The sequence below is a fragment of the Abramis brama genome (genome assembly GCF_963993115.1).
Source record: "Abramis brama genome assembly, chromosome: 14".
Lineage (NCBI taxonomy): Eukaryota > Metazoa > Chordata > Actinopteri > Cypriniformes > Leuciscidae > Abramis > Abramis brama.
This window is the reverse complement of record NC_139976.1, coordinates 9,875,551-9,901,600: the sequence shown is the minus strand read 5'-3', so window position 1 is coordinate 9,901,600 and position 26,050 is coordinate 9,875,551. Positions and strand designations below refer to the sequence as shown.

At 37.7% G+C, this 26,050-nt stretch overlaps 1 protein-coding gene across 1 annotated transcript; it reads right to left on the bottom strand.

The window, feature by feature from the left end:
* Positions 1 to 189: 189 nt before the first annotated feature.
* On the bottom strand, positions 190 to 25,747 carry timp2a (TIMP metallopeptidase inhibitor 2a). Its single transcript, XM_084135416.1, has 5 exons — positions 25,304 to 25,747; positions 5,304 to 5,404; positions 5,104 to 5,215; positions 4,062 to 4,186; positions 190 to 2,553 (listed from the first exon to the last, which is right to left on the bottom strand). Exons 1-5 carry the CDS (start codon positions 25,419 to 25,421, stop codon positions 2,356 to 2,358), a joined length of 654 nt encoding a protein of 217 aa, XP_083991542.1. The 5' UTR covers positions 25,422 to 25,747; the 3' UTR covers positions 190 to 2,355.
* Positions 25,748 to 26,050: the final 303 nt, after the last annotated feature.

Genomic DNA, 26,050 nt, shown 5'->3' with positions numbered 1-26,050 from the left:
GTTGTATCTTTGTTGTTGTGTATGTATATGTATTTTTCCTGCATATATATATATATATATATATATATATATATATATATATATACAATCAAATATGAATTTTTCAATTATATTACTTTATGATGAAATAATTCATAAACACACATGTATAAATACTCAGACTTAAAAAAAACTAATGGGACGAGCTGATGTAGTTTAATGTTTTATTTGGTAATACTGTATATTTATCCGTCAAGTGAACATCCACATGGGAATTACAAAAGCATCAAAGACATGCATAGTCTGGTTCTTCTACCACAACTTTTATCATGTGGTTCAGACACTAGGTCTCACATTCCTGCTCTTTTCAGCAAATCATAAAAGAGAAAGACAAAGACTGGTAAAAATGACACAATGATCATATAAATCAAAGGTAATAACACATTTTAAAAAAAGTAGAAACGTGGAAACAAAATCATTTAACTTACGCCATTAAAGTTCAATAACAATTAATACAAAGCAGTTTAAGTAGTTATAGCTCGATGCATATTAAACATTAACCTTGTAGATTTATATAGCCTATTCGTAAGAGTTCAAGCTTGTTTATGACAATGCTTCTGGTATGAAGAAAGAAGCGAGGATATTGAAACAAAAATCTTAATTTAAATTACACTTAAGCTAAAAAAAAGAAAAAAAGCTTCATACATTTATGCTGGAACACTGATAGCCAAAATAGAAAGGCATGAATAGAACGATTACCCATAAGAATGCTCCCTTTGTCAATACAAATGATCTCTGTGTTGATTTTATACAATGATTGTGATGCATTATATCGTCCAAATCGATCAACACTTTTGTTGCTTTCGTCAGTTCATCAGCGGTCTGTCTACTCCCTCTCTCTCTTTTTCTCTCTAACATTATGACCACATCGGGCCACATGGTTCAGCCTGACGAAGCGCCTAGCAACTAGTATTCAAACGCCTCACCCTCAGTCAATCACGTGACTTGGCAACGCCCAATCAGGGGACAGTTGCAACAACCCAACTCTGTGCCTTCTTCTCAAGCTGCCAATAAACTCCTGAGTTTATTGACATCACAGAAGGAAGGAACCTCGCTCTTTGCTTCCTCTTTCTCAGCGCATGCTATAGGCCTGTGTCTTTGCATGCCAATCCAATCAGCCTTGTTTTACTCTAGGGCAAAACGAAGGGTCTTCCCATTGCCATGGCAACTAAAGTCTTACATACCTCTTCGGGTATATAATCTAATGACACATAAAAGAACAATACGGAAGGTAAAAGAGCTCACTAGGATCTTAGATAACTGATGCTGTAATGCTTAAAGCTAAAGCATTTGCAAAACAAGAACGAAAGCATTGAAAATGAGAGTTACAAAAAAGAGGAGACAGTCCTCTTGGTTTTGTCTTTAAAAAGTGCAACAAGTTTAAATAGTATCATCACTGAACTATTAACGGAGGAATAAATGCATAAAACTGACTCATCGTAGGTGTTTGAGACAAGTTAAAGGTTAACAAACATACTAAAAAAAACAAATTAGGGATGATTGATTCATAAATGTGCATTAAAAAAAATCGAATTAGAGGAACTTATTGTATATTGCTAATTAATTATGAACTGTCGTCAGAATAATAGATGTTAACATAGTTATTCCTTCATTTTTCATATATATATATGAAGGATGCACCATGAAACGATGATGAAAAGCAGTGGAGGTGAAATGAAGAACAGCTTCATATACAACAGTTCAACATTCAATAATTTGGTCAGCAGCAAAATTTTGTTTCCATCACAAATTCATGTCTAACGACATCGACTTTGGTCTTTAATTTTAGTTTTTTTCCCAAACCCCAGCTGTCTTAAGTTCTTTCCAGGTCCCTGCACATCTTTGAACTATCTGGGAAGTCCCGCCTCACCATTTATCTGAGTGGACCAATTGGCATGGCTTTGGGAAATTACACTGCCTTCAAAAGTAATACTTTCACTACCACCCCGGGTGGGTTTGGACCAGAATACCAGAAATTGAAAATGCGAAATGAGCTGAGAGACTGCAGTTTTGGGAGATTGTGGAGATCGTTCAGTCCTTTTTGCAGAGAGAAACCTAAGCGCTGTTTTGGGGGGCAGAAAGTGCTCTCGTTTTAAAGATTGTCCCTCACACGATGCCTTGGGTGGGGTCGTTACTTTCGCTCCATTCTATCTCATGTTGCGATATCTAATGAAGACTGTACACTAATCTAGCCTTAAGATGTTTAAATTTCAATTTGGTAAAGTTTTGTCTTTATGTCGATATTAACTTACACCTTATCTATGATATTTGTAAGAATCTCAGATTGGGTGATGTGGAGAGGGAGAGAGAGATACTTTAAGGGTCTTCTACGTCCAGAAACTCTTTCTTGGGTGGCGCGACTCCACGGTACCAGGCGCAGGAGCCGTCTCCTCTCTTGATGCAGGCATAGTGGTCGGACTGGCGGCCGTGAATTATCTTCTCCGTCACCCAATCTGTCCACAGACACTCTTCTGGGGCGTTGATCTCGCATGGGAAGGTCGCACAGCGTGTGATCTGGGTGTAGCAAAAACAATGTTTGTTAACAGGGTGTGATACTGAAAATTATTTTTTAACCAAATTATGTTAGGCTGGCTTTGAGTTGCTTAAATAGGCAATTGCTAAATATAAGCTACATTTTATTATTATTAAATATTAGCTACAGTAAGTAGGTGCTTAGGGACTCAGCTCAGGAGTAGTCTCTAAGTGCATTTTTGCTTACTTCTGTGATATTCTACACAATTTTGTAATATAAATAGTGCAAGTAGTGTGTTAAAAAACAGATGATGTACTAAAGGTAACAGCAATGCATCAGGTGTGTTTAAAAAACTTTTGTGCCCACAAATATAAACAAAAATGTTACTATAAGTGTATATTTCTTTCACTTTTTTTGTCCAACAGGTGAAAATCAAAAGCTTGATCCGCTTCAACAAGCTGCAAAATTTGGGGTAACATTTCTGCTCATAGCATGAACAGTGCAGGACAAGTTGCACCTATTTCATCTAACTTATTCTTGTGTAACTCAAGGTATAAAAGTTTAAAAAGCTTTGAGGTTTGAAGATTTAAAGGCTGGATAAACATATATATATATATATATATATATATAGAAAGATAGATAGATAGATAGATAGATAGATGGAATGTTAGATAAAATGGATGGATGGAATGATGATATGATAGATGGATGGATGGATGATAGATAGATAGATAGATAGATAGATAGATAGATAGATAGATAGATAGATAGATAGATAGATGGAATGTTAGATAAAATGGATGGATGGAATGATGATATGATGGATAGATGGATAGATAGATAGATAGATAGATAGATAGATAGATAGATAGATAGATAGATAGATAGATAGAATGCATGGATGAAATGATATAATGGATGGAGGGATAATAGATAAATAGATGAATGAATGGAGAGTGATGGATGGATATAGATAGATACAATGGATGGATGGCTAGATAGACAAATTAATGGAGTGATAGATGGATAGATAGACAGAATGTTAGATACAATGCATGGATGGATGATAGATAAATAGACGAATGGATGGAGTGAGTGATGGATGGATAGATAGATACAATGGATGGATGGAATGATAGATACAATAGATGGATGGATAGATAGAAAAATTAATGGAGTGATAGATGGATAGATAGATAGACAGAATGTTAGATACAATGCATGGATGGATGATAGATAAATAGACGAATGGATGGAGTGAGTGATGGATGGATGGATATAGATAGATACAATGGATGGATGGAATGATAGATACAATGGATGGATGGATAGATAGACAAATTAATGGAGTGATAGATGGATAGATAGATTCCTCCTCCTGTCATTCTAATTCAATTCAACTTCCTGTGAGTCATGACCAATTCAATTCAGATTAAACCCAAGAATTGAAACACAGCCAGTTCTTCCAATTCTGAATTTTACACAACCCTGGTTTACGGCATGTTTGACAGTAATGATTATTATTTGTCCACAGGAGAAATATACTCGCCTTGCAGTCACACCCCATCTGGTAGCGCTGACTGAGGCTCTTCTTCTGGGTGGCACTCATGGATTCCCAAGGCATGATGAGATCACACAGAGTCACGTGCATCTTGCCGTTGACCTCCGCCTTGCCTGGAAACACAATGTGCAGACAAAACAATCTTGAATCGTCTACGCATATCTGATAGTCACGGGCACGATGAGGCCCAACAGACAAAATAACAGCACACAAGAACACGATAACAAGTTGCCACGTTTACCAAATGTTGTTTTGTTCAGGAATAAACTGTACACCCCTGTTAGTCATCTATTGTGCTATCCCACGTTATGGAGGTCACTGCAGAGTCAAAGCCTAGATTTGGTGAAAAACACTACATGCAAAAAGCTTCTGAACCCTGACGGTGGACCGCGGACTTCACAGAATGGGAGGGGACATTCAACGACATAAACAACCTCAAGATGGTTTCTATTTTTGCTCAAAGCAAAGGTCTCTAAAAGTCTGCTCTGGTTCAACCTGAAACCTGGGAAGTTTCTGCTCTGTGTGGAGAAGAGAGTGTGTGCCTTGAAAACACAACCTCAGCAGTTACTCCGCACTACAGGATCAGCTCTCTCATTATTTTACCTCCCCTCCTCCTCTAAAACTTCAGCTTTAAAGGCAATTGCTACCCTCCACAGACCTCTGCCTTGTCAACTCTGTAATTTGGGCTCTGCTGGAATGATCTGAGATGGGGAAACCAGAAGTTGTCTGTGTTCATCTTTTGACGTTCTTTTATATTCTGTGTTTTTTCCCTTCAGAGTTGCCTGCTCAGCAAGTTCATTAGAGAGAAGAGAAGAGTATTGAAACCCAGCTGTAAATTCAGCACACTGTACATCACCAAGTCACGGTTTGTAAACTTCTGTCCAGTTTGAAAAAGGATCACCTTGAGCGGAGCGTGTGCCAACTGGCAAGTGCTTTGCTGTGAAGGCTGTAACCAATAGCGTTGTGTGGTTAAACTGCACATATTATTTGACCAAAAAACAAGAGCTGCAGAGAAATAACAAGCTTTTACCTGAGATGAGGTACTCCTTTTTGCCGTTAGTGTCCAAATTCGTCACCCCACACACTGCAGATGAGGGTGCGGTGAAGATCACGTCAATGTGGTGGTCTGGGCCTTTGAACATCTGAAAGAGAACAACAGATCCTCTTTCAATTCAATGCAATTTCATTGTAGCTTACATGTGAAAGACAGCCGTTATCTTCATCCCTTACCTTGATCTGCTTGATCTCATATTGGATCCGCTTGATAGGGTTCCCATAAATATCATTCCCAGAATCCACCTCTTTTTTCCCAACCACCTTGGCCCTGATTACTGCAGGGAAAAGATTAATAAAAAGGTAAATTTCATGAATTAATAATTGCATGGATTATTTGTGTTAAAACGCACAGGAGAACTTCTCATGAAAAATACTACCTAATTCACAACACTTGTGTATACACATGAATTCTTAACCTAATTAAATGAACAGTAGTGAATCATCCTCAAAAATGGAAAAAATATATCCCTCTGAGCTCTGTGCATATGCACATCTGTGTCTTTATATATATCACTGTAAAAATTGTTGTTCCAACTTAAAAAATTAAGTGTTCAAGCTGCCTTCAAATATTAAGTTTAGTCAACTTGAAATGTGAAGTTCTGACAACTTGAATATTGTCTGGTTACCATTATTCTTTAAAATATATTCTTTTGTGTTCAACAGAAGAAAGAAACTCATTCAGGTTTGGAACAACATGAGTAAATTATGACAATTATTATTTTTGGGTGAACTATCCCTTTAAGAAAACCCATTTCCAAAGTTTGAAACCACAGTCAACAACTAAATTAAGTTCAGCCAAAGAATCATTTTTTGATTGTGGAATCTTCTCAATGTTTTTCCACCGCTACTTGGACTCAGTAGAATATACAAACTACAGCAAAAGGCCTGTAGAGATTCTGTAGCATCATCATGAAAAGATGAAAAGGCACATGACTCTTGTACTGTACTTTCTCCATGCCACCTCTCATCTGAGGCCTTGTCTAAACACCATGGAGCGATCACTCTCATATAAAGAGAGTCATGCCCCCAAACCCAAATCCCATTTCCTGAAAGTTGAGCGTTTGCAGCTGTCCAGCTTCTCTGTAGCTCTCTTTGTCAGGTCAGCCAACATGCGGCAGAGACGCCTCTCCTAAAGAAGCTGACACATGACAACCTTGCGCTGACTCATTCAATCTCTTGCCTTTTATACTCACCCTTATTTTCCTTAATCATTTTTAGATGCCTGTTATTTTTTCACTAAAGTACTGCACGAAAACATAGCATGGAAGTTAAGGGGACAAAAATAAGCATCTCAACCACTACCACACGAAAGCCCTTTACTCTCCACAAACTTCTTCCCTGTCCTCCTCATACAGACGTACTCCCCTCATACATTTACTTTGACAGAAGAGTACACAGAGCTGCAAACCTAACATAAACTGTGCATCATATTTATACAAACTTTGCTGCTTAAACTAGTGAAGCACATTTTTAAACTATAATTTCATGCTTTATTGTTTGCGATAAGCTGTAATAATTTCTATTTGACATATTTCATCCGTTAAATGTAGGCTTACTGAGATTTCAAGGAGAGGTCTTCGAATGGATTTTACATTTATAGATTTAAGCCCCATTCACACCAAGAACGATGACGATAACTATGTTAGCATCCACATCAACGCATGATAATGTTCTGTTTGTTATAAGTGCGAGCTGCAGTTTTGTCGTCTGCCACTTTAAATGCTCAAGCTATTTAAAGCAGGATGGATTCTGATTGGCTCTCGGTGTTTTTGTCATTCATCAGCTGAAAAAAATAAAAAATAAATCACATTGAAAGTGATTACAACAATATAGTTCCTCTGGGCCGTTATCTTTATAGTTGTGATGTAGACTCTGCTATTTTTGTTGTTGTTGAAACTATATCTTTATTGTTATCTATCGTCCTTGGCGTGAATGGGCTTTATGATTTCTGTCATTAAAGAGGTCAAGCAGAATACATTCTATTTGTTATTGATGGACAGTGGGGGGAAAAAACTACACGAGAAGTTGAGCATTAGTCAAAGATCATGAGAGATTTCTGATTGATGTGTGTTACAAAATCCTTGGGCTAAAGGCCATTCACACCAAGGGGGATAACTATAACGATAACTAAATTAGCATCCACACCAGCGGACGATATTGTTCCGTTTCTTTCTAAACACGTGCTTGTCTGCCGCTTTAAATGCTCAAGCTCGTTATAGTACGATTGATTCTGATTGGCTGTCAGTGTTTTTAATCATACATCAGCTGGATAAAATCGTTCTAAAAATGATTCCAACTATATCGTTTCTCTGTGCCGTAATTGTTATAGTTGTGGTGTGAACTCTGCTATTCTTTAATATTGAGAATGATTTTTAGAATTATATATTTATCGTTATCTTTATAGTTATCTTCCATGGTGTGAACGGGCCTTAAGGGTCCAAAACAACACTGGACCCTAATGACTTCTATTGTATGGACAAAAAACACAACTCTGATCAAAATGTCTTCTTTTGTGCTACCCAAAAAGGCATACAGGTTTGGAACGATGTGAGGGAGAGAAATTTAATTTTCATTTTTGGGTAAACTATCCCTTTAAGCCACACCAAAAAAATGTAGGGTGTCTTTGCATGTATTTGTAAAGAACTATGTTTGCAATCACCGGCTATTATTGCAAATCACTGATTGGGTGATTAGGTCATTCTGAAAAGGGGGTACTTTGCAATAATGACCAGATGAATATGCATTTTCCCACTTAAATGGACATGAAATATTGATATTAATAGCATTAATGAGTATTTAACTCAGTAAACGATATTGGTTGCCTTGGACAATGGTCAGTTCAGCTGTTATTATACAAAACTATCTGACTGCAGAATGCTGTGATTTGACCAATTAGATTCAAGTATTCCAGAGAGCTGTGTAATATAACAAACTATCAAACCAGGTGCCATTTATTTGAAAGAAATATAGCACATACACAGACTTCAAGCAAAACATTTCAAATAAATTTGTTTGGTTTTTACATTATAGAACCATAAATATTCTATTCAAGTATTTAGACACTTACTAGTTGTTAAATGTTAGTGGAAACCTTTGTATATGAATGATTTTATGTTTAATGTTATGTTTATGTTAATGTGTTCTATTTAAGTATTGTGATAATATTATTCATAATTCAATGATTTACATGACATCTAAATTCAATTTAATCCAAATACGAAACACACTTCACCAATGGGCTGTGAAATGTACTGCTTATAAGCTATAAAATGAAGTTGTTGTTGTTTACCTGTTGGTCTTGTCTACATTTGCCTAGGAAACCAATGAGGAAGCAATTACAGGCTAATGTCCACCTCAAGGCTAAACTTGTCTCAGTAAACGGGTTGATCACTTCACTGCTTGGCAAACTGTTTATTAAGTTGTCCATAAAAATACTGGAAGTCACACTTTTTGCGATGTATTCACCCAAAAATAACCAGTCCTTTCCCCATGTCCACAGTGTAGCCATTTGGTGACCTAAAATGAGGAACAGTGTCAATATGCAACATTTATTTGTGTTTGCAGTGCCTCTGGCAAGAACAAGAAAGGGGAACAGATATTTTAAGTTTCTAGGGTATTTCATGTGAAAGTCAGATGCCCATTACACAAAATCAACCGACTTCACAGAGTTCTGTTACCCTTTTTTAATGCATGGTCTACTGGAGTTGTTCTCTACAGTTCATTAAAAAGAAGTGATGACCCAACACAGAAGCAAACCCATATTTAATGTGTTTTATTTTCTATTGTTCAAAACTTTCTTGGATGAAGGGAATGTCACACAACCTGCCCATGTTGGCTTCTACCAACCCTGCTGGAAAGACCAGCTTAGACCATCATGAATTGGTCTTTTATGCAAGTTAGTGCAGGTTTGGTGCTGGTGTAGCTGGTGGACAATCATAACTATGCGGTTTACCATCAAAACTTTCTGATGAAGTCAGTCTTGTTGGTTAAGATCGTTAAGAAGCCGGCTAAGATGGTTAAGAAGCCTGGTGGGGATGCCAGCATCCAAAACACAACGTAGGTATTTTTAGCAGAGATACTGAAAAGTCTGGTCACTACATTCACTTTAGCAATAACTGAACACATTTTACCTAATATGCAAAGATAAGCATATTTAAATTTGTTTAAGTATTACTTTAGCAAGAAATGGTTTTTGAGTGATTTAAAAAGTTTGATTGGGCATACAACTTTGATGTCAGTAACAAAAATATATTAAGCCTTTTCATCTCCCTTTTAAAAGGTAAAGCCCATTTATTTTTTATATTCTAACTATACACAATCAGTTGCATTTTATTACTCACTTTATCGTTTTTTTCTCTACTGTCTGCATCTTTTTCAGAACGGATGTGAATCAGCGACCCATTTTTGAGCAAATGGAAATCCTACTCCTGTTCAGTGATTGGAAATACACCCAAAGAGAACTTATGAGTGTCTGAAAGCTGTCCCGTTGACTGAACCCAGGAGAAACAAAAACAGCTCTAAAAAAGGAGAAAAGATTTTACTGCGCACAGTTTCGTGTTAATCTGCTGCAGATGAAAATGAATTGAGACAGCTTCTCAAGTAGGCCTTCATCCGCAGCAGCTGTCTTGTAAAGCCGACCTCCAATTACAGCTGCTGAAGTTACGGCCTACCCAAAGCAATAACACCTCCTCTGCTCGAGTCAGAAAAAAACATATTCAAAGAGTTCTGAAGCATTAACATATTAGCCATGGCTGCTCCTCCTTAACCCCACCCTGTCCTTTCATAAACAGGCAGTCTTTCCGTAGCATCGATTTGCTTTGCCAGCTGTTTGGATCTGCTGTGTATTTTGTTAGGACAGCTTGTTTCAATCGAGGTATGCTCAGGAACATTTCTGCAAAACTACTTATACAAATGGAGCACAGTTTATGAGACAAACTGGATTTTACAAGTTGAATTAGACTCGCTGCTTAAACTCTCAGGGCTAATTGAGGTTAAAGGGATAGTTCACGCAAAATTGAAAAATCTGTCATCATTTACTCACCCTCATGTTGTTCCAAACCCATTTGACTTTTTGGTTACTCTTTATTTCGATGGTCCACTTTAGACATTCTACTTACTAGTAACTTTGCAACTACATGTCAACTAACTCTCATTAGAGTATTAGTAGACTGTAGTAGATTTTTTAGGGGTATCATGGAACCAAAAAGTAAACGTTTTGAAGGATGTTACTGCTGCTCTCTTCCATATAATGAAAGTGGATGGGGATCAGGTGCCATCAAGTTCCAAAAAAAAAAAAAAAGCATGATGAATGCATCAAAGTGAAAATATTGCTTGTCTGCAATGGACACCATTCATTTTCATGGTATGGAAAAGAGGAGCTTGGGTAAAAATATGTCCTTTTGTGCTCCAGGGAAAATCAAACGTGTTTTGAAAAGACATGAGGGTGAGTAAATGATGACAGAACTTCTCCTTCAAATGTGAGGATGAAAAATAGATGAATGATATCACAGGACAGTCAGAGATAGAAATGGAAAAACACACAAAGTGTAACTGTTGCAGTTTTTGAGCCACTTGCTCACCATGGAAAATATGAGCCCGGGGATATAGGATGCAGGGACATAAAATAACTAGAAAAAGGAAAACGCACACACACACACATACACACACTTACAGCCATTATTATACACCCATGGGCTCACTTTATGGGCTGGAATAGACGCAAATATGAAGGGTTCATTGCTCTTAAAGTTAACGATAGCCCCCTCCCTCCTCCTGTCCAAGTTGCATGCTTTTCTGTGTACGTCAAGGCTTCTTGTGTTTATCCGGGGAACCCGAGCTATAGGGCACGCTAACACTGTGCCAGCTTGTTGCCAAAAGATCAGTATAGTCTTATTCTAAAACCAATTTATTGTTGTTCCATTGTTAATGTAAGCCAAGCTAAGAGCTGTTATGCACCTAAAATTCCAGATGCCAAAACCGTTTTGAGGGCAAGGAGGCCTCGCTTCTCCTGGTGAAGTAATCAAGCAAGTCTTCATAGGATTCTGGGAGCATCCTGCGGTGAGGAGCAGAAACACAGTGGCAACTGCCTGACTCTGAAGACGTCACTCATCGAGAGAGCATTCTGTCATCAACATCACGAGACTAGTGAGGATCACCCAGGGGTGTGGCTAACCCAAAAGGGCTGTCTGCTAATCCAATAGAAATCAATCAAATTTTTCACTAATGGATTATTGGCTATTTAAGTGTCACATGTAGAAGAGTCGTGGTCGAGAACCTATCAAGGGATAGTTCTGTTTAAAATGAAAATTCTGTCATTGTTTGCTTACCCTTCTGTTATTCAAAACTGTATGGCTTTCTGGTAACACTTTATTTTGATGGTCCCCTTTAGACATTCTGTTGACTTTAAGGAATGGACAAAAACATATATCTTTTTTGTGTTCCACAGAAGAAAGAGAGACGGTTACAAATTACTTTGGGTTAGGGTTAGTAGAGTAAGTTGACATGAAGTTGCAAAGTTACTTCTAGTCAGTAGATTGTCTGGTGGGGAGCATCAAAATAAAGTGTTAGCAGCCATTAAGCAGACAGTCTACTAATACACTAATGAGAGTTGAGACAATGAGAGTTGGTTGACTTGTAGGTGCAACGTTCCTTATAGTCAACATAATGTCTACAGGGGACCATTAAAATAATGTGTAACCGGCTTTCTTTCTTCTGCGGAACACACACAAAAAAGTGTTGTTTATTTGTCCATAAAATGAAAGTTATTGGGGTCCTTTGTTGTTTTAAACCTCATTGACCTTCAATGAATGGACAAAAACATTCTTCAAAATATCTTTTCTGTTTTGCAGAAAAAAATGTAAAGTCATACAAGTTTGGAGCGACATTCATCTTCAATTACTGATTTGTATTTACATAAATAAATAAAAACTTTAAATTAAATGCAGTTTGTCCCCGGGATTCCTCACACTCAACACAAACAAATCATTAATTGCATATATATATATATATATATATATATATATATATATATATATATACACACACATTTATTTATAATTTGTTTCCCGACATGTCCAGATGCTCACCCCCAGATATAATGCGACTACTCCAATCTCATCTAAAACTTCAAAGCTTGTCTAGATATTTTATATCAGGTCAGTCTGATGTTTTTGTGCTGATGATATTTATCCTATAAAACATATTGCCAATATTTCTTCAGTGAATGCTGAAAGGTAGGTTTCCGTGAGAGTCACCTGTAGCTGTTGTAGTCAGTTGTTCCCATTGTGTTTATCAAGATTTATTTTTTTGTGATTTAATTATACAAGCATCAGAATGGAATTATATCTCACAGTTCAAATGGAGTGATGTTCTGTCGTGTCTGTCTTCAGCTTTATTCCCACTGCTTCATTTTTCCTGCCTGACCCACATTCCTGTTGCCCGATAATCAAGCATATCCCACAACGCCTGCTCCATCCATAGATGACTTACACACTCTTACATATGCACATATCATAATCAAAATGTCATAGTTTCCATGAAAACATACCCACCACAAATACTAGCCACATCCTGAGTTTCCGTATGCCTGCACAGCTTTTAGCAATCATGACCAGCTCGGAGCCCAGGCAGACCACTGCACCAAAAGTCCCCAAACTCCTCTTCCACTCCTACCTTTACAGACAGCACTCACTGACTTTACTGAAGGCCACAACAACCAGAATATACTCCACCTCACAGGTATCAAACACAACATTATTTTAAGGATTACAAAGGCCATTTGGTTGTTTTTACCTTTGAAAAAAAAAACAGACCTCAAAACTTCCCTAAAAAAGCATATAGGCTATAACATATATAACATTATATATATACACAATATATATATATATATATATATGTGTGTGTGTGTGTGTGTGTGTGTGTGTTATAGCCTATATGCTTTTTTTCCTCTATGATAGTTCTTCCAAGCATGTGACATAAATTTAAATAATTTGCTAATTGTGAAATTCTTACCACGCATTATACATTATAATAATTAACAAAAGATCCAATGAGATGGAAAATATGCTTTACAAAATATTTAAACTAAATGAATATGGAACGACCACATGGCAAGTAATTGTGTTAACTGGATCTCTTACACCACAGGGGTAAAACCTGAGCTGGAGAATGGAGCTGTTCTCCTTCCACTCTGGATACTCTCTGCCTGTGGTTTCTTTGAACACGTTTCTTTCTTTTTGAACTCCTGACACAATTCCTCACTGTAATAGAGAACAACAGTTGGGTTACGGAAGTTAAAATCCCATTCATTTTCTCCATATAGGAACTGCTTTTTAACGATAATGTATAAACCTTCTAGGAGCTCTGAGGTTAAGCGATAGCATATGCTCCTCTAGAAGATTTTGGATTTATTTATTTATTTATTTTAAACTTTTTTATTTTTTTATTCCACGGCTGAAAATCATGACAAGAGTAATTGTACACTTTAGAATATATTTACTGTATATTTTTTACAATTTATTTTTAAAAATTGTACCATCATTTTTTATTCAATTTCAGATTACATCATTCACAGTGTTTGTAAGTATTTTAGAGTCCTTCCTAAAATAACTTGAATACAATTTTCATTGCTTAGAACCTATATTGAGTAATTTTTTTAAATATGAAGAAAATTAATGGGGAAATACTTCTGGATTTTTAAATGGGGATTTTAAAGCAATAGTTCGCCCCAAAATGAAAATTCGGTCATTATTTACTCTCCCGTCATTCAAAACCCATACCGTATGGTCACTGCGAACTGTACCAACTTATATAGATGTCTATGAAGACTATTTAATATCGAACAGCAGTTACACTGGCTGCGTCTGAAAGCTTAAAAATGCTGCCTTCGGAGGCTGCATACCAAGGTAGGTCCAAATCCAATGTTAGCTTCACTCCCTGGCTCCTGAAATACCTTCATCTGATCGATTTTTGAAGGCAGCATAGATGTGTCCTTTTCTGCCTTTGATATCCCACAATCCTGGCCATTCCATTCTGTGATAGTTGAGCTAAAAAATAAAGATGGCGTCTAAAAGTTGCATTTGTTGGTCAGTTTGTGTGGAAATGTAAATTTTTTAACATCGTTTTCCACTTTTGATGCCATTCTAGCGAGAAATTGCTATTGTAGTAATTAAATATTCGCCTTGGTTATCACCAAAGCTCTCTCTGTTTTTTTTTTGTAGATTATTAAACTGTTACGCTGCCTCAGAAGTCTGTCCGAAATCAGTTTTGTGAGGTACCTTCATCATTTGCTTAAGCTTTCGGACGTAGCCTGTATATCAAGCTTTCTCTCTCTTTTTGTGTACTTGGGCTATGTCCACACAGCGTTTTAAAATGAAAACCATCCTTGTCCATACTGGTGTTTCCACTGCGTTTCAGAAAGATCTACGTCCACACAACACTGCCGAAAACGCATGTCACATGACATTCATGCACACTGGGCATGCGTGAACATGTCTCTCTTATTTAACACACCTGATTCAGATCATCAGCTCGTTAGGAAAGACCTCCATGAACTGAAAGGTGCAGTATGTAATATTGACAGCTAGTGGTTAAACTGGGTACTGGAGTCAAAATATTGGAGAGAGTTGTTTCCCCACCCTCTCCTCAGACCCAACGCTCACGCGGGTTGCCAGATTGAGAACACACAACAGAAACGAGCACAACTGACACAATACACTGTGTTTAAACCAACCCGGGGTGTCAAAATACTATTGGGTAAATGGGCAGTGGGCGGAGTCACACAGAGCAAAACAAAAACAGACACTCCAACACAGAACTCACATTTACAAGTAGAATAACTGGCTGTAGCATTGTTTTTCAGAGAACAACTTAACATGTTTCCTAAATATCTGCAGACATTTAATGGTATTTTAATGCTTTAGTATAGTTAAAATATTACAACCCCATTTCCAGAAAAGTTGGGTTTTGTAAAAAGTTTTGTAAAATGCAATAAAAAACACAATCTGTGATTTAATTCTCTTAAACCTTTTTTTAACTGCCAAAAGTAGAAAAGATTTCCAAAATTTTCACTGACCAACATAATTGTCTTTTGTAAGTATAAACAAATTTTGATTTTTACGGCTGCAACACACTTCAGAAAAGTGGTTTGCAACAGTCCACAATGGGCAGGTGAACTGGTAATAGGTGAGGATGTAAAAGGAGCTTCGTCTTTGCAAGCAAAGATGGGTCATGGCTACCACTTTGAGCCAAATTTCATGAGAGAATTGTCAAACAATTCAAAAATCACATTTCTCAATGCAAGATTGCAAAGAATTTATGTCTTTCACCATCTACCATACATAATATTGTGAAAAGATTCATGGAATCCAGAGAAATCTCAGTCTGTGTGGGACAAGGTAGGAGATCTCCGTTGAATGTGCATGACCTTTGAGCCCTCAGATGGCACTGCATGAGAAACCATCATGCTACTGTGTTAAATATAGCCACATGTGCTCAAGAGTACCTGAGTACCTGCATCAAGAAATGCAACTCAAATCTCTGTTACACAAGGAGAAAGCTATACATCTGTTCAGTGGAGAGATGCTGCCGAGTTCACTGGGCCCGATATCATCTCAGACAGTGTGTGTAGTGGTCAGATGAGTCCATGTCTCAGCTTGTTTTTGGAAAATACAGACATCGAGTTCTCAGTCCCAAAGATGAAAGAAACCATCCAGACTTTCATCAGCAACAGGTGCAAAAGCAAACATTTGTCATGGCATGGGGGTGCATCAGTGCAAACAGTATGAGTGACTAACATTTGTATGGTACCATTGTACCATTGACATGGAGGCTTATATTTGGATTGTACAGAGACATGAACTGCCATCAAGATGACATTTTTCCAGGGAAGCAAGACAATAGGGGCTGTCACAACGGATCGTTCTAGTAACTTAGTTAGGAACTAGCCACCAGGGTGGTTCCCCGAGAATGAATGGTTCCCATAGGAACATTTTCCTGGTTGCATTTGCACCGCTAGGAACTCTGAGGTGACATAAGCCGCGCTTGTTGTGACTTATTTTGACGGCGCTGAGAACGCCAGAACCTGAGCACAGTGCTCACATTCTCCATGTTCATTAGTTTACGATCTGTCTAACAGTCCTGTCTAATGCGTTATTAGATAGAACTGTTATACATAAGTAGACAGTAATGAAAAGTTATTAGCGTATGGTTTCGCTTGGACCCCTCAAAGTCGCGTTGGATTTTCTCCTCAGCGTAAAGGTTTAGAGGCCCATCTATCACTGTTTTCCATGTTCATAGAGTTAGTTTCTGGAGTAAATATATAGGCTATAATCTGTGTTTATACAGCCTTTTTTTTAAATGGCGGGTGCTGGTGTTTCACATGCATTCGTCCAATCAGCGTATACTAACGTCACGGATAGTTCCTATAGTGCTGGTTTAGATCCAGAGATAGCTAAATTAGTTCCTCCAAAAGGAGTTCCTAGTACTAAAATCATTCCTAGTTCCTGCGGTGCGAACACGCCAAAAACCGGGAACTACTGCCAATAGTTCTAGGAACTATGAAAAGGTTCCTCCGGTGCGAAAGGCCCTAATGTGCCAGGCCTCATTCAGCTTGTGCTACAACAGAGTGGTTTCGGAGACACCATAGAGAGGATGTGGATATTGAATTATTGTCTCTTATTGAAAATTTATGACCCATCATGAAAAGGAGAATCAGACAACGACGATCACGGACTGTTGAGCAGATGTCTTATATCAGGATGATGTCTTTATAAAAATTAGTATTCAATTAGTATTAGTATTCAATAACAATTAGTATTCTCAATTAAAAAGTGTAATTAAAAGAAAAGGTGACGTTACACAGAGGTAAACATGCCTCTGACCCGACTTTTTTGGAGTGTGTTGCAACAAAATCTAAATTTATTTATATTTTAAAAAACACAATTAAGTTGGTCAGTGAAAACATTGGAAATATTTTCTCTGTAATATTGTCAGTTAAATAAAGGTTCAAGAGAATTAACAAATAACAGATTCTTGATTTTATTGCATTTTACAGAATGTCCCATCTTTTCTGGAAACGGGGTTTGTACATCACCTTGAACTGAGTGTGTCAGATAAGGAGGACACAGCATTTGTTGGATTCACGTGCATCATCATAATTGTTGCTTGTACAAGAAATCCAGTGCAAATGTTCTTAGATTCTGAGGTTTACCAACATGGAAAAGGTCAGAATTGGACAACTGATGCTTCAGGCATGGGTATATAAACAGGCAGAGCGGGCATGGCAGGATGTGGAGAAAGGCTGGTTTGTGTGAGGTTTGCTGACTGCATTTAAATGCCATTCATTTCCCATTTTATCAAAATACATATGGGGAAAGATTTCACATTTGGAAGTTTTTTGTCAGATATTTCCAGCATTTGCTGTGAGGAGGAGCAACCACACAAGAGGGAAGATCGTCTGACATGAAGCTTTCAAAAGTCACATCTTCACTACAATCTGACGTAAACTGCAGCATGCTGTGTGTGACCAAAAATATGAGGTTCAGGTAAACAAACGTGACGCACAAGGTGATTGCAATGAGCATTTCATGCTCGCGGGACGGTGGGAGGTTGAAGATTTCCTGGAACTGACTTGCATATTTAAATATTTTTAGCTATCTAACTATCTGTTTTTGATAACTGCTCTTCTCTTTCTTTATGACCAAGAGAAACAAGTGCTTGGCTTGGCCATACAAACAACGCTCAATGCTGTTTTACCTTTAGTAAATTCAAAGAAAAGCAGTGCGAGTTCTTCTGTTTATTGCTTCTGTCTGGGACTATTAAATGCGGCAATGAGCTCTTTCATATTTTACTGAGCCAGGGAAGAAGATGACAGTTTCCAGACAAGATCAGATGAGATCTTTATACTGCGTAGCAGGTGGAACTGATTGGTTTGGTTATGACATTAAAACAGCAATTTTCTAGTTGAGAACAAGGTATGTTTGAATTGAATAAGCAAGCTAATAACCCTGTTCTCTTGGGACACATCATTGAATCTGTACAGACAAACGTATGTTTATAATAGTATGGAAGAAACAAATGTTATACTTCAAATAACGTTTGGAATTTTGTGTCAAAAGTTTGCTAAAATGCTTACTCTTAATATAAAGGTTCTTTATTGACATTTAAGATTCCATGAAGAGCTTTTCCATAGCACAAACACTAATAATAAAAATGGTTAAGATAGATAACTATTTGAACAAAAATTACATTAACGTTACTGGAATAATGTTTGTTCGTAACTTTGAGAGAACCATGCCAGAACGTCACATCTGTTTTTGGTTTTGTTTCACATTTGTGTTTTCGTGTCTTTTATTTTGAAATTTATCTTAATCATGTTTCTTCTAATTTTAGTAATGTCTTTTCTTAGACAACTAAACAACATAACGTAATTTACTAGAGCGTCTGACAAAATATTATTTGCTGAAATCTATTTAAAATGTTTAATTCATTTCAATGAACTATTTAAAAAAAAAATCGGTTTGAATGAATGATTCAATGACTCAATCATAAATACTTCACTTGTTTCATTACTGGATGAATCATCGTTTCTGAATAAACCTATTGAATGAATGATTCAATGACAAATACATATTTTGACAGTCTCTTGTCGTAACGATGTATTCGATACAATCGTTATTTGAAGCACAGGGTTACTTTTAAATGGTGATTTGCTCTTTTTTGATTGCTTTAGTAGACATCAAGTGTTTATATCCAAACTATATAAACTTTTATCCCAGTACTTCTGTGATAATTTGAATATTTGTCACACGGAAATAACGATACTGAGTGTGTGGTTGAAAAGTGTGTTTTATAGATAGCCTAAGTTCATTCGCTGAGTCAGCAGCAGTGCAAAAACGCAGATCAGATGTTCCAGTGTGATTTTTTTTTTCAAAGGTTTATTAGACATAGATGAATTGTTGTCATTTAGGAATATGATCATGCGGTTCACGAGTTCACACTTACAAATGATCAGAGAATAAATAGTTATGCGTATTTGGCGTGCTGTCCGGGGGGAAATTGGGCCCGAACCCAGAGTACTCCCCCCGTATCTCTTGGTTAGGAAGATAACCAGGCAAGTGTGAGGAGACGGGGTGGTGGAGGGATGCTGAAAACTGTCGAGGAATATGGGTGAGTCGACTGTGTGTATTTATAGGCCTTTAATCATGCTGATTGAGTGGACCTGTTGATTACTGATTGCTGACAGCTGGTTGGAATGACTTGATTGTTTGATCATTAGAACGTGTTCCTCTCGAACCTTGTTAATAAAACATCATTTGTTTGAATCGAGATCGCAATTTTTTAACGATTAATCGTGCAGCTCTAGTTTCTCGTTTAGCTTCGTTCGTGTAACCTTGTAGGCCAGTTTAGTCAGGTCTGTTCAAGTCAAGTTCAAGTCAAGTCATTGTGTGGTTTTGTTTATTTACACGTTTGCTTTAATAAACTGTGCATGGGTTCGCAACTCTAGGCTACTCTCCTTCGGTGGTCTTAACCATTAAACAAAGTTCCGAGAACGTTCCCTGTTAGCTGGGTTATAAGTAGTAGGGCTGCACGATTAATCGCAATTTACATGAAATCCCACTTAAACCGATTTGGCTTATCGCGATTATGAAATCGCAAAGGCTGCGGTTGTTTTTTATGCGTAGGTTTTCATTGTACGGCTCTGTAAACGCTGCTCCATCTGAAAGCACTGTGAGTTTGAGTCACTTATAGCGTGCATTTGAAACATTTGAAAAAGCAACACGCGTCAAACATCTTTCCAAACATGAGAAGCATTTATGAACCTCTTGTCCAACAAAAGACAACATTTAATAACATGTTTTTACACCAAAGTAACTTCATAATGACAGTTGAGCATTTCAATCAAAGCGTTTCAATCTTCTGTTTATTCAGCTACAGCGATGATGCCCATATGGATTTCCTAGGGGGCCAATGTTTCGTAAAAATTTGAAGCTTCCCCGGGCGCCGCCATTGATTAGCAGACCCCCACCTGCTGTTAGCATTCCATTGACTCCCATTCATTTTGGCGTCACTTTGACAGCGAATAACTTTACATCTGAGGCGTTTAAAGACTCCATTTGTCCATTATTTATTTCTAAAGAAACACGACAATGTATAAAAGGCTCCATTACCTTGTATCTTACGTTATGGCCCCGTAGAAGCAGTTTTTGTAAAAGTAGGCTAACGATTGCGTCATAACCACGCGACTCTCTGTCGCACAGTAGAGAGATTACCGTATAGACAGGAGGAGAATCTTGCGGGTAATCGGGGGGACGTGGAGGCAAAATGACAAAGTAATTAATCAGAATACTTAGCAAAAGTTGCTCCTGCTCCTAGCTCATGGACAGCTCCTACTCACACTCTCCGTCTCTGCAAGATTCGGAAGGGAATGATTCAGATTTCTCTTGGCACAGCTACTAGAAGACAGACGGGTTGCTCACGTCACATCTACGTCGTCAAGCTCAGTTTGAGTCTGCGCAGTACCCTCGACCATCAGGAAGTGAGTGCTTCTAATTGACTTCACTTTTCTCCGTTGAAACCTATGGGGTCGCTGTGTCCAGTTTATATACTGTCTATGGGATTTCCTAGAATGATGTGCGTTATCCTACTTCTGCGGCGGGGCATATTTGGTGTGTCTGCGTGAGAGCGCCCTCTGGCGTTCAGATGGAGCAGCATTTACTACCGATCAGCCGCACTGCACTGAAAAGCTGCGCATGAAATAAATCGCAGCCTTTGCCAAATCGTGTGCGGTTTCATTGCAATTAATCGTGCAGCCCTAATATATATACACACAAATATTGTATAAACACAAATTTTTATATTATATGCGATTCATCGATTTGACAACACTAGTCCGAATACATAGTATTCGAAAAATAGTAGGCGAAAAGTACATGGATGACCTGCTACTTCCGCCGTGATTCTGGAGTGTGCATTCGATGGACACTTTACTATCCCATGAGCCCACGAGAGGCTTTTTACGCATGGCAGTGAAGTGACACAACTGATGCTGGTAGGTAACAACAGTAATGCGATTTCAGATGCAACGTTAGTCTCACTGCTCCTTTACATTATTGTTTCCTTGTTACTCTACATGAATGACCACCATTGTTTTAGTGAGCTCAAGTACTGCAGTCAAAAAAATAAATCTTTGGTCCTACACTAAACCTTTTCAAAGGGCTACCTGTGAGAAATGTTTGTACATTTGGCATCCTCCACTGGTAATTCCTCTCTTTCCCCCCCCCCAATTTATAACTTCCCTCACCCTCCACCAAAGGAATCCTCACCACTTCTGTATTCAGGAATGTTCAGCACCACACCCCGGCCCGCTCTCTGACCCTTGTGACCCTTACAGTCTATACACCCTTGACGTGAAACCAGGCTCGTCACTAGACAGTTTGCCAAAAAGGATCAGGCTAGACTACGATCCCAGCCTGAGTGCATTTGAACAGATAAATATTTTGAGCAGATGACCACTATAATTGGGCCTTCAGTTGGGAAGTTTATACAGTATAAACAACCGTTGGTACACCAAAGAAAATGGGGCGGTTTAAATCCTCAAAGCCCGTAGAGTCAGCATGAATAGTAACTCATTTTATCTGCAGAAATGTACATTTCCATGTAAAACAGGATATACAGTACAGTATCTCAGTATTAGCTATCAGTTGATATTGGAGATTTTGTTTTATTTTTATTAGATATTTAATTCATTTACTCTATTTTTTTACATTTAGATTACCTTAGCCATCATCTAACGCTCACTTAAAGTTAATCTTTAGCCAATCTCAAAAAATGAATATTGATTTTTCATACTGTACATTATAATGTTGTGATCGCTAAATTCACTGATTTTAGTTTTTAGTATTTTATTTATAGTTTAATTAGACAAAATAGAATAGAATTTCAATATCGACCCTGTTGTTGGCCATAGCATGAACATAATCATTGGCTTATCTGTTTCTATATTTGTAATATTGATGCACCCCTAATGTTCAGTGTAGGTCGAGACTTGATTTTATCCATCAGTAACTGATTAAAGATTATGAAAACAGTTTTTATTTTTGAATTACATGCACACATGAATCATTCACCGTAAGATCAGGAATGTGCACTAAAAAAACTTGAGAGGGTTGATTTAGATTTCATGTTGACTTCTCACAGGTTCTACTGGCTGCTAAGAAAAACAAATTACATTCATTCCTACTATCTTTTTCAGTCGTTCTGCGGGCAAACAAATATTTTGAGCTTTGGAATGCATTCTGGACAACAGACTTTAAAAGCTCAAGGGGGAAAAAAACCTAGTGGCACAGCTCATGTTACAGTTTTCAATCTTGAGACAATCCTGTCACTGTTCAGACTCTCTAAAAGCATGTTGTGCTCGTCTATGACTCAATAACAGTGAACTGCTAGGTAAATAATGGCGCTATGTCACTCCCATAGGGAACGGAAGACTGGATCCACATGACTAAGGCTAAGATTTTTATGTATGACACGTAGAAACCTTATTAATACCAAATACAGATTCAAAAAGATGGCAAAAACACTTACAGACCGCAAAGGGCAAATAACCGCATTTTTGGTTATTTTATTAATATGCAGACATCCCGTTCTGTCATGAAATACGAGCACTAAATTAATTTCCGGCTAATAGCCTGTTCATTTCCACTGCAAGTCAGGAAAGACGCAAACCTCACGGAACAGCCACTAAAGTTAACTTTTCACGAATAGATGGAAAAAATCCTTCTCCCTTGATCCAAGAAGCACTGGTTCAAAGCCAGTGAGCTGAGGCAAGGGCGTGCAGTGCAGCCAAAGAGTGCGCTTTTCTCACTGTTTGAAGAATGCCATGCATATTTCTTAAAGGTCCTTGACTTTCATTGCTTTTTCCTCATCTTTCGGCCAGATGTCGGATGCATGCTCTCCGATGGTTTCTGCAGGTTCAAATCAAATTGTAAGCCCTCTAAAGCACTTTAAAAGAGTGTACATTTGTCTTATCTTCTATTAGCAGCATAAGACAGGGCTTGGGTTCTGTTCCAACGGCGGGCACACCTAGAAAATCATCTCTGGACAACTCTTGAATTAAGCGTGAACTGGGAGGGAAAGCCCCAGTGGGATGCAAAACATTCTTGCAATTTTTTATGTCTCCATCTGAGAGAAATATGGATAGAGACCAGTTGCACAGGAAATCAAGGCCTTAGTCAGTAGCACTCCTGTCCTCCCTTTCTCTTTTCTATACTTCATTCTCTCCCTCAATTGTTCATCTTTATTATTATTTTTTTGTCTTCAATATCAAAATGTGTTCACTAAGAGGCACTTAGTGACACACTAGTCAGGGCAAAACAATAAGATGGTCCAGAGTCAGTGTGAGAGAGTTTTGTACCAGTCTCTTACCCTTCAATTTTTAAAATAAAAGTTCTTATATAAAATATAGTTCCATGAAGAACCTTTAACATCCACGGAACCTTTATGTACAACAAAAGTTTAATACGCTTAGTATTCTTTATTATTCACTGTTCACTGAAAGGTTCTTTGGGGAACCAAAAATGGTTCTTCTATGGAGTCACTGTGAAAATCCCCTTCTGAAACCTTTATTTTTAAGAGTGCTATCATGCATTAAGTTATTTGATATATGACTTGTAAACGTAAACATGTGGCTTTGTGTGATGTAAGCTATCTAGCTCACTGACACAGATCGGATGTGGTTGGAAGTATCAGTTAAAATGGGCTGAAATTAATAATTAATGATCATTTTCAGATAGAGTCACATGATAGTTGTGAAGTTTTCCATAGTTATCGCAAATGTAATTGTAAATGTTTCGTTGTAAAATATTTCTAGACATTTTTATAAAGAAAATACATGAGTCACACTATAAGAGCAGATGATTTGGAGGCTTGCAGCTAGACAGTGAATCGGTGTAAATCTACAGGTCAATAAGAATAGTGTGAATGCATCATGCTGTTTGAGTTTCAATCTTTTACCAGCAGACATCAGTGTCACCTCCACAATTGTTGTTCTGCAAAACAACATCTCACCATCATTTTCCCATGCAACAGACAAATACTTTGTCAGAATCTTATTTTGTATCCTAAATGTTTTGGCTCTGTGTATTCAGGGCAGCTGAAAGCTTTCTGTGAAACTCAGACATAATGAGTTGTTTTTGAGGAATGAAATAGAGAAGCCAGATATAAATAGATATAAACAGGCCACAAAACGTCATTCAGCTCAAGCTCCAGGACTGTATGTGTGTGCCGAAGATAACAGACCAACAGACAGAACACTTTATCTACTGTTATCCTGGGCACTAAATAATAGAACAGAAGCATAAGATGGAATAATGGAGCAATTCCAATAGGGTCCTCGCACCATCTGTGCTCAGGCCCTAAAAAACACTGATGAGATGAAAAACACATCCAGGTACAAGTACAACCACAAAAAAAAAAGGATAGCAGCCTACATTTTTTCAATTTTCACAACCCAAAACCTCACAGAGGTGCCACTGAATGTGCATGAACTGATTCAGTGAAGTTCAGATGCACAGCCTGTTTAATGCTGCACAGAGACTGCATAAATGCATCTACAGGAATTATTTTATGATGTTATGAAATTGTGAATATGGAATAACTGAAATTAGGAAAATTTAAATATCTGAATAAAAATGTATTATAAAGAATTATAATAAAATTAAAAAAAAAATTTTTTAAAGAAATAAATATTCAAACATAATTCTGAAGCTAAATTTCATTCACACAGAAGTAAAGTGGCATAAGAGCTGCCTCTGATACTAAGGTCAGAGGTGGGTCAGAGTTTGCATGTTTTAGTACTGCTTTTATGTGGCATTTTTGTGTGTGTAGAGGTTTACTAAAATATCTAGCTCAGCCCCTGTGGTTGTGATGATGCATTCATCAACAAAGCAGCATCAGAGCAGAGAGAACTTTGTTGTTGTCATGACAGAGGATATATTTCATTAATCATGGATAGTTTCAGGTTTCTATCTTCATAATTATAAAAAATTGCATTTACGCAGCATTAAACAATAGGCTATACGGTGTAAAGACGCCTCAACTTTAATGCTGATCAATTCGCTATAGTAACAATTTTGCATTGTGACGTAGCACCGTTTAGATTGTTGACACGCACTTACCAACATCAGCATTGCAGAACGCCTGTTGAGGATGAACGGGGGAACAACTGCACGCTTCTGCGATCTCTCCCACCCGAAACAGTACCAGCACCACAAGTGTGCCAATACAGCTCTTCATCTTTGCTTCACTTTAATATCTGACAGCAAATGTAGAGGCAGGTAGACGATCTTCTGCAATGACAACAATGATCCAGTCCCTCACACAGCCGAAAAGTACAATGTCCACCGCCGTTCAAGATGCCCACACGCTGAGTTTTAGTATGACTATTGCTGTTAAATTCCTCAGAGACGAACGGGCTTGTTGGTAATAAAAGAAGTGCACTGCTGCTCTATCTAATGGTCTTTCCAGGCTTCTTTCTTTTCCACTGCCTTCTATGGGTGTGTTCTCATGGAGAGACCAGGTTCATGCCTTAATACTGCGCGTGGACTCCTCCCTTCTAAACCAGATTCAACCAGAGGTGGGCGCTTCACGAAGGTCCTCGAAACATTTCTTTCACTCTTTCTGTCAGGACGGCGTTTTGTACAGATAAACACATTTAAGCATTAAACAAATCTATTATAGCAGCACAGTCTTTGTTAGAGAAAAAATAGACTTATATTGGCTAAGCTGCTTTTTCGTCTTTCTTTTACATATTAAAGACAATTATGTTGAAGACAAACATCCAACTAAAACGTTTTAGATGCATAAATAATGTTTTTGTGCTAATGTTTTAAGATCATTATAACTTTGAATAGACATTCTGATAG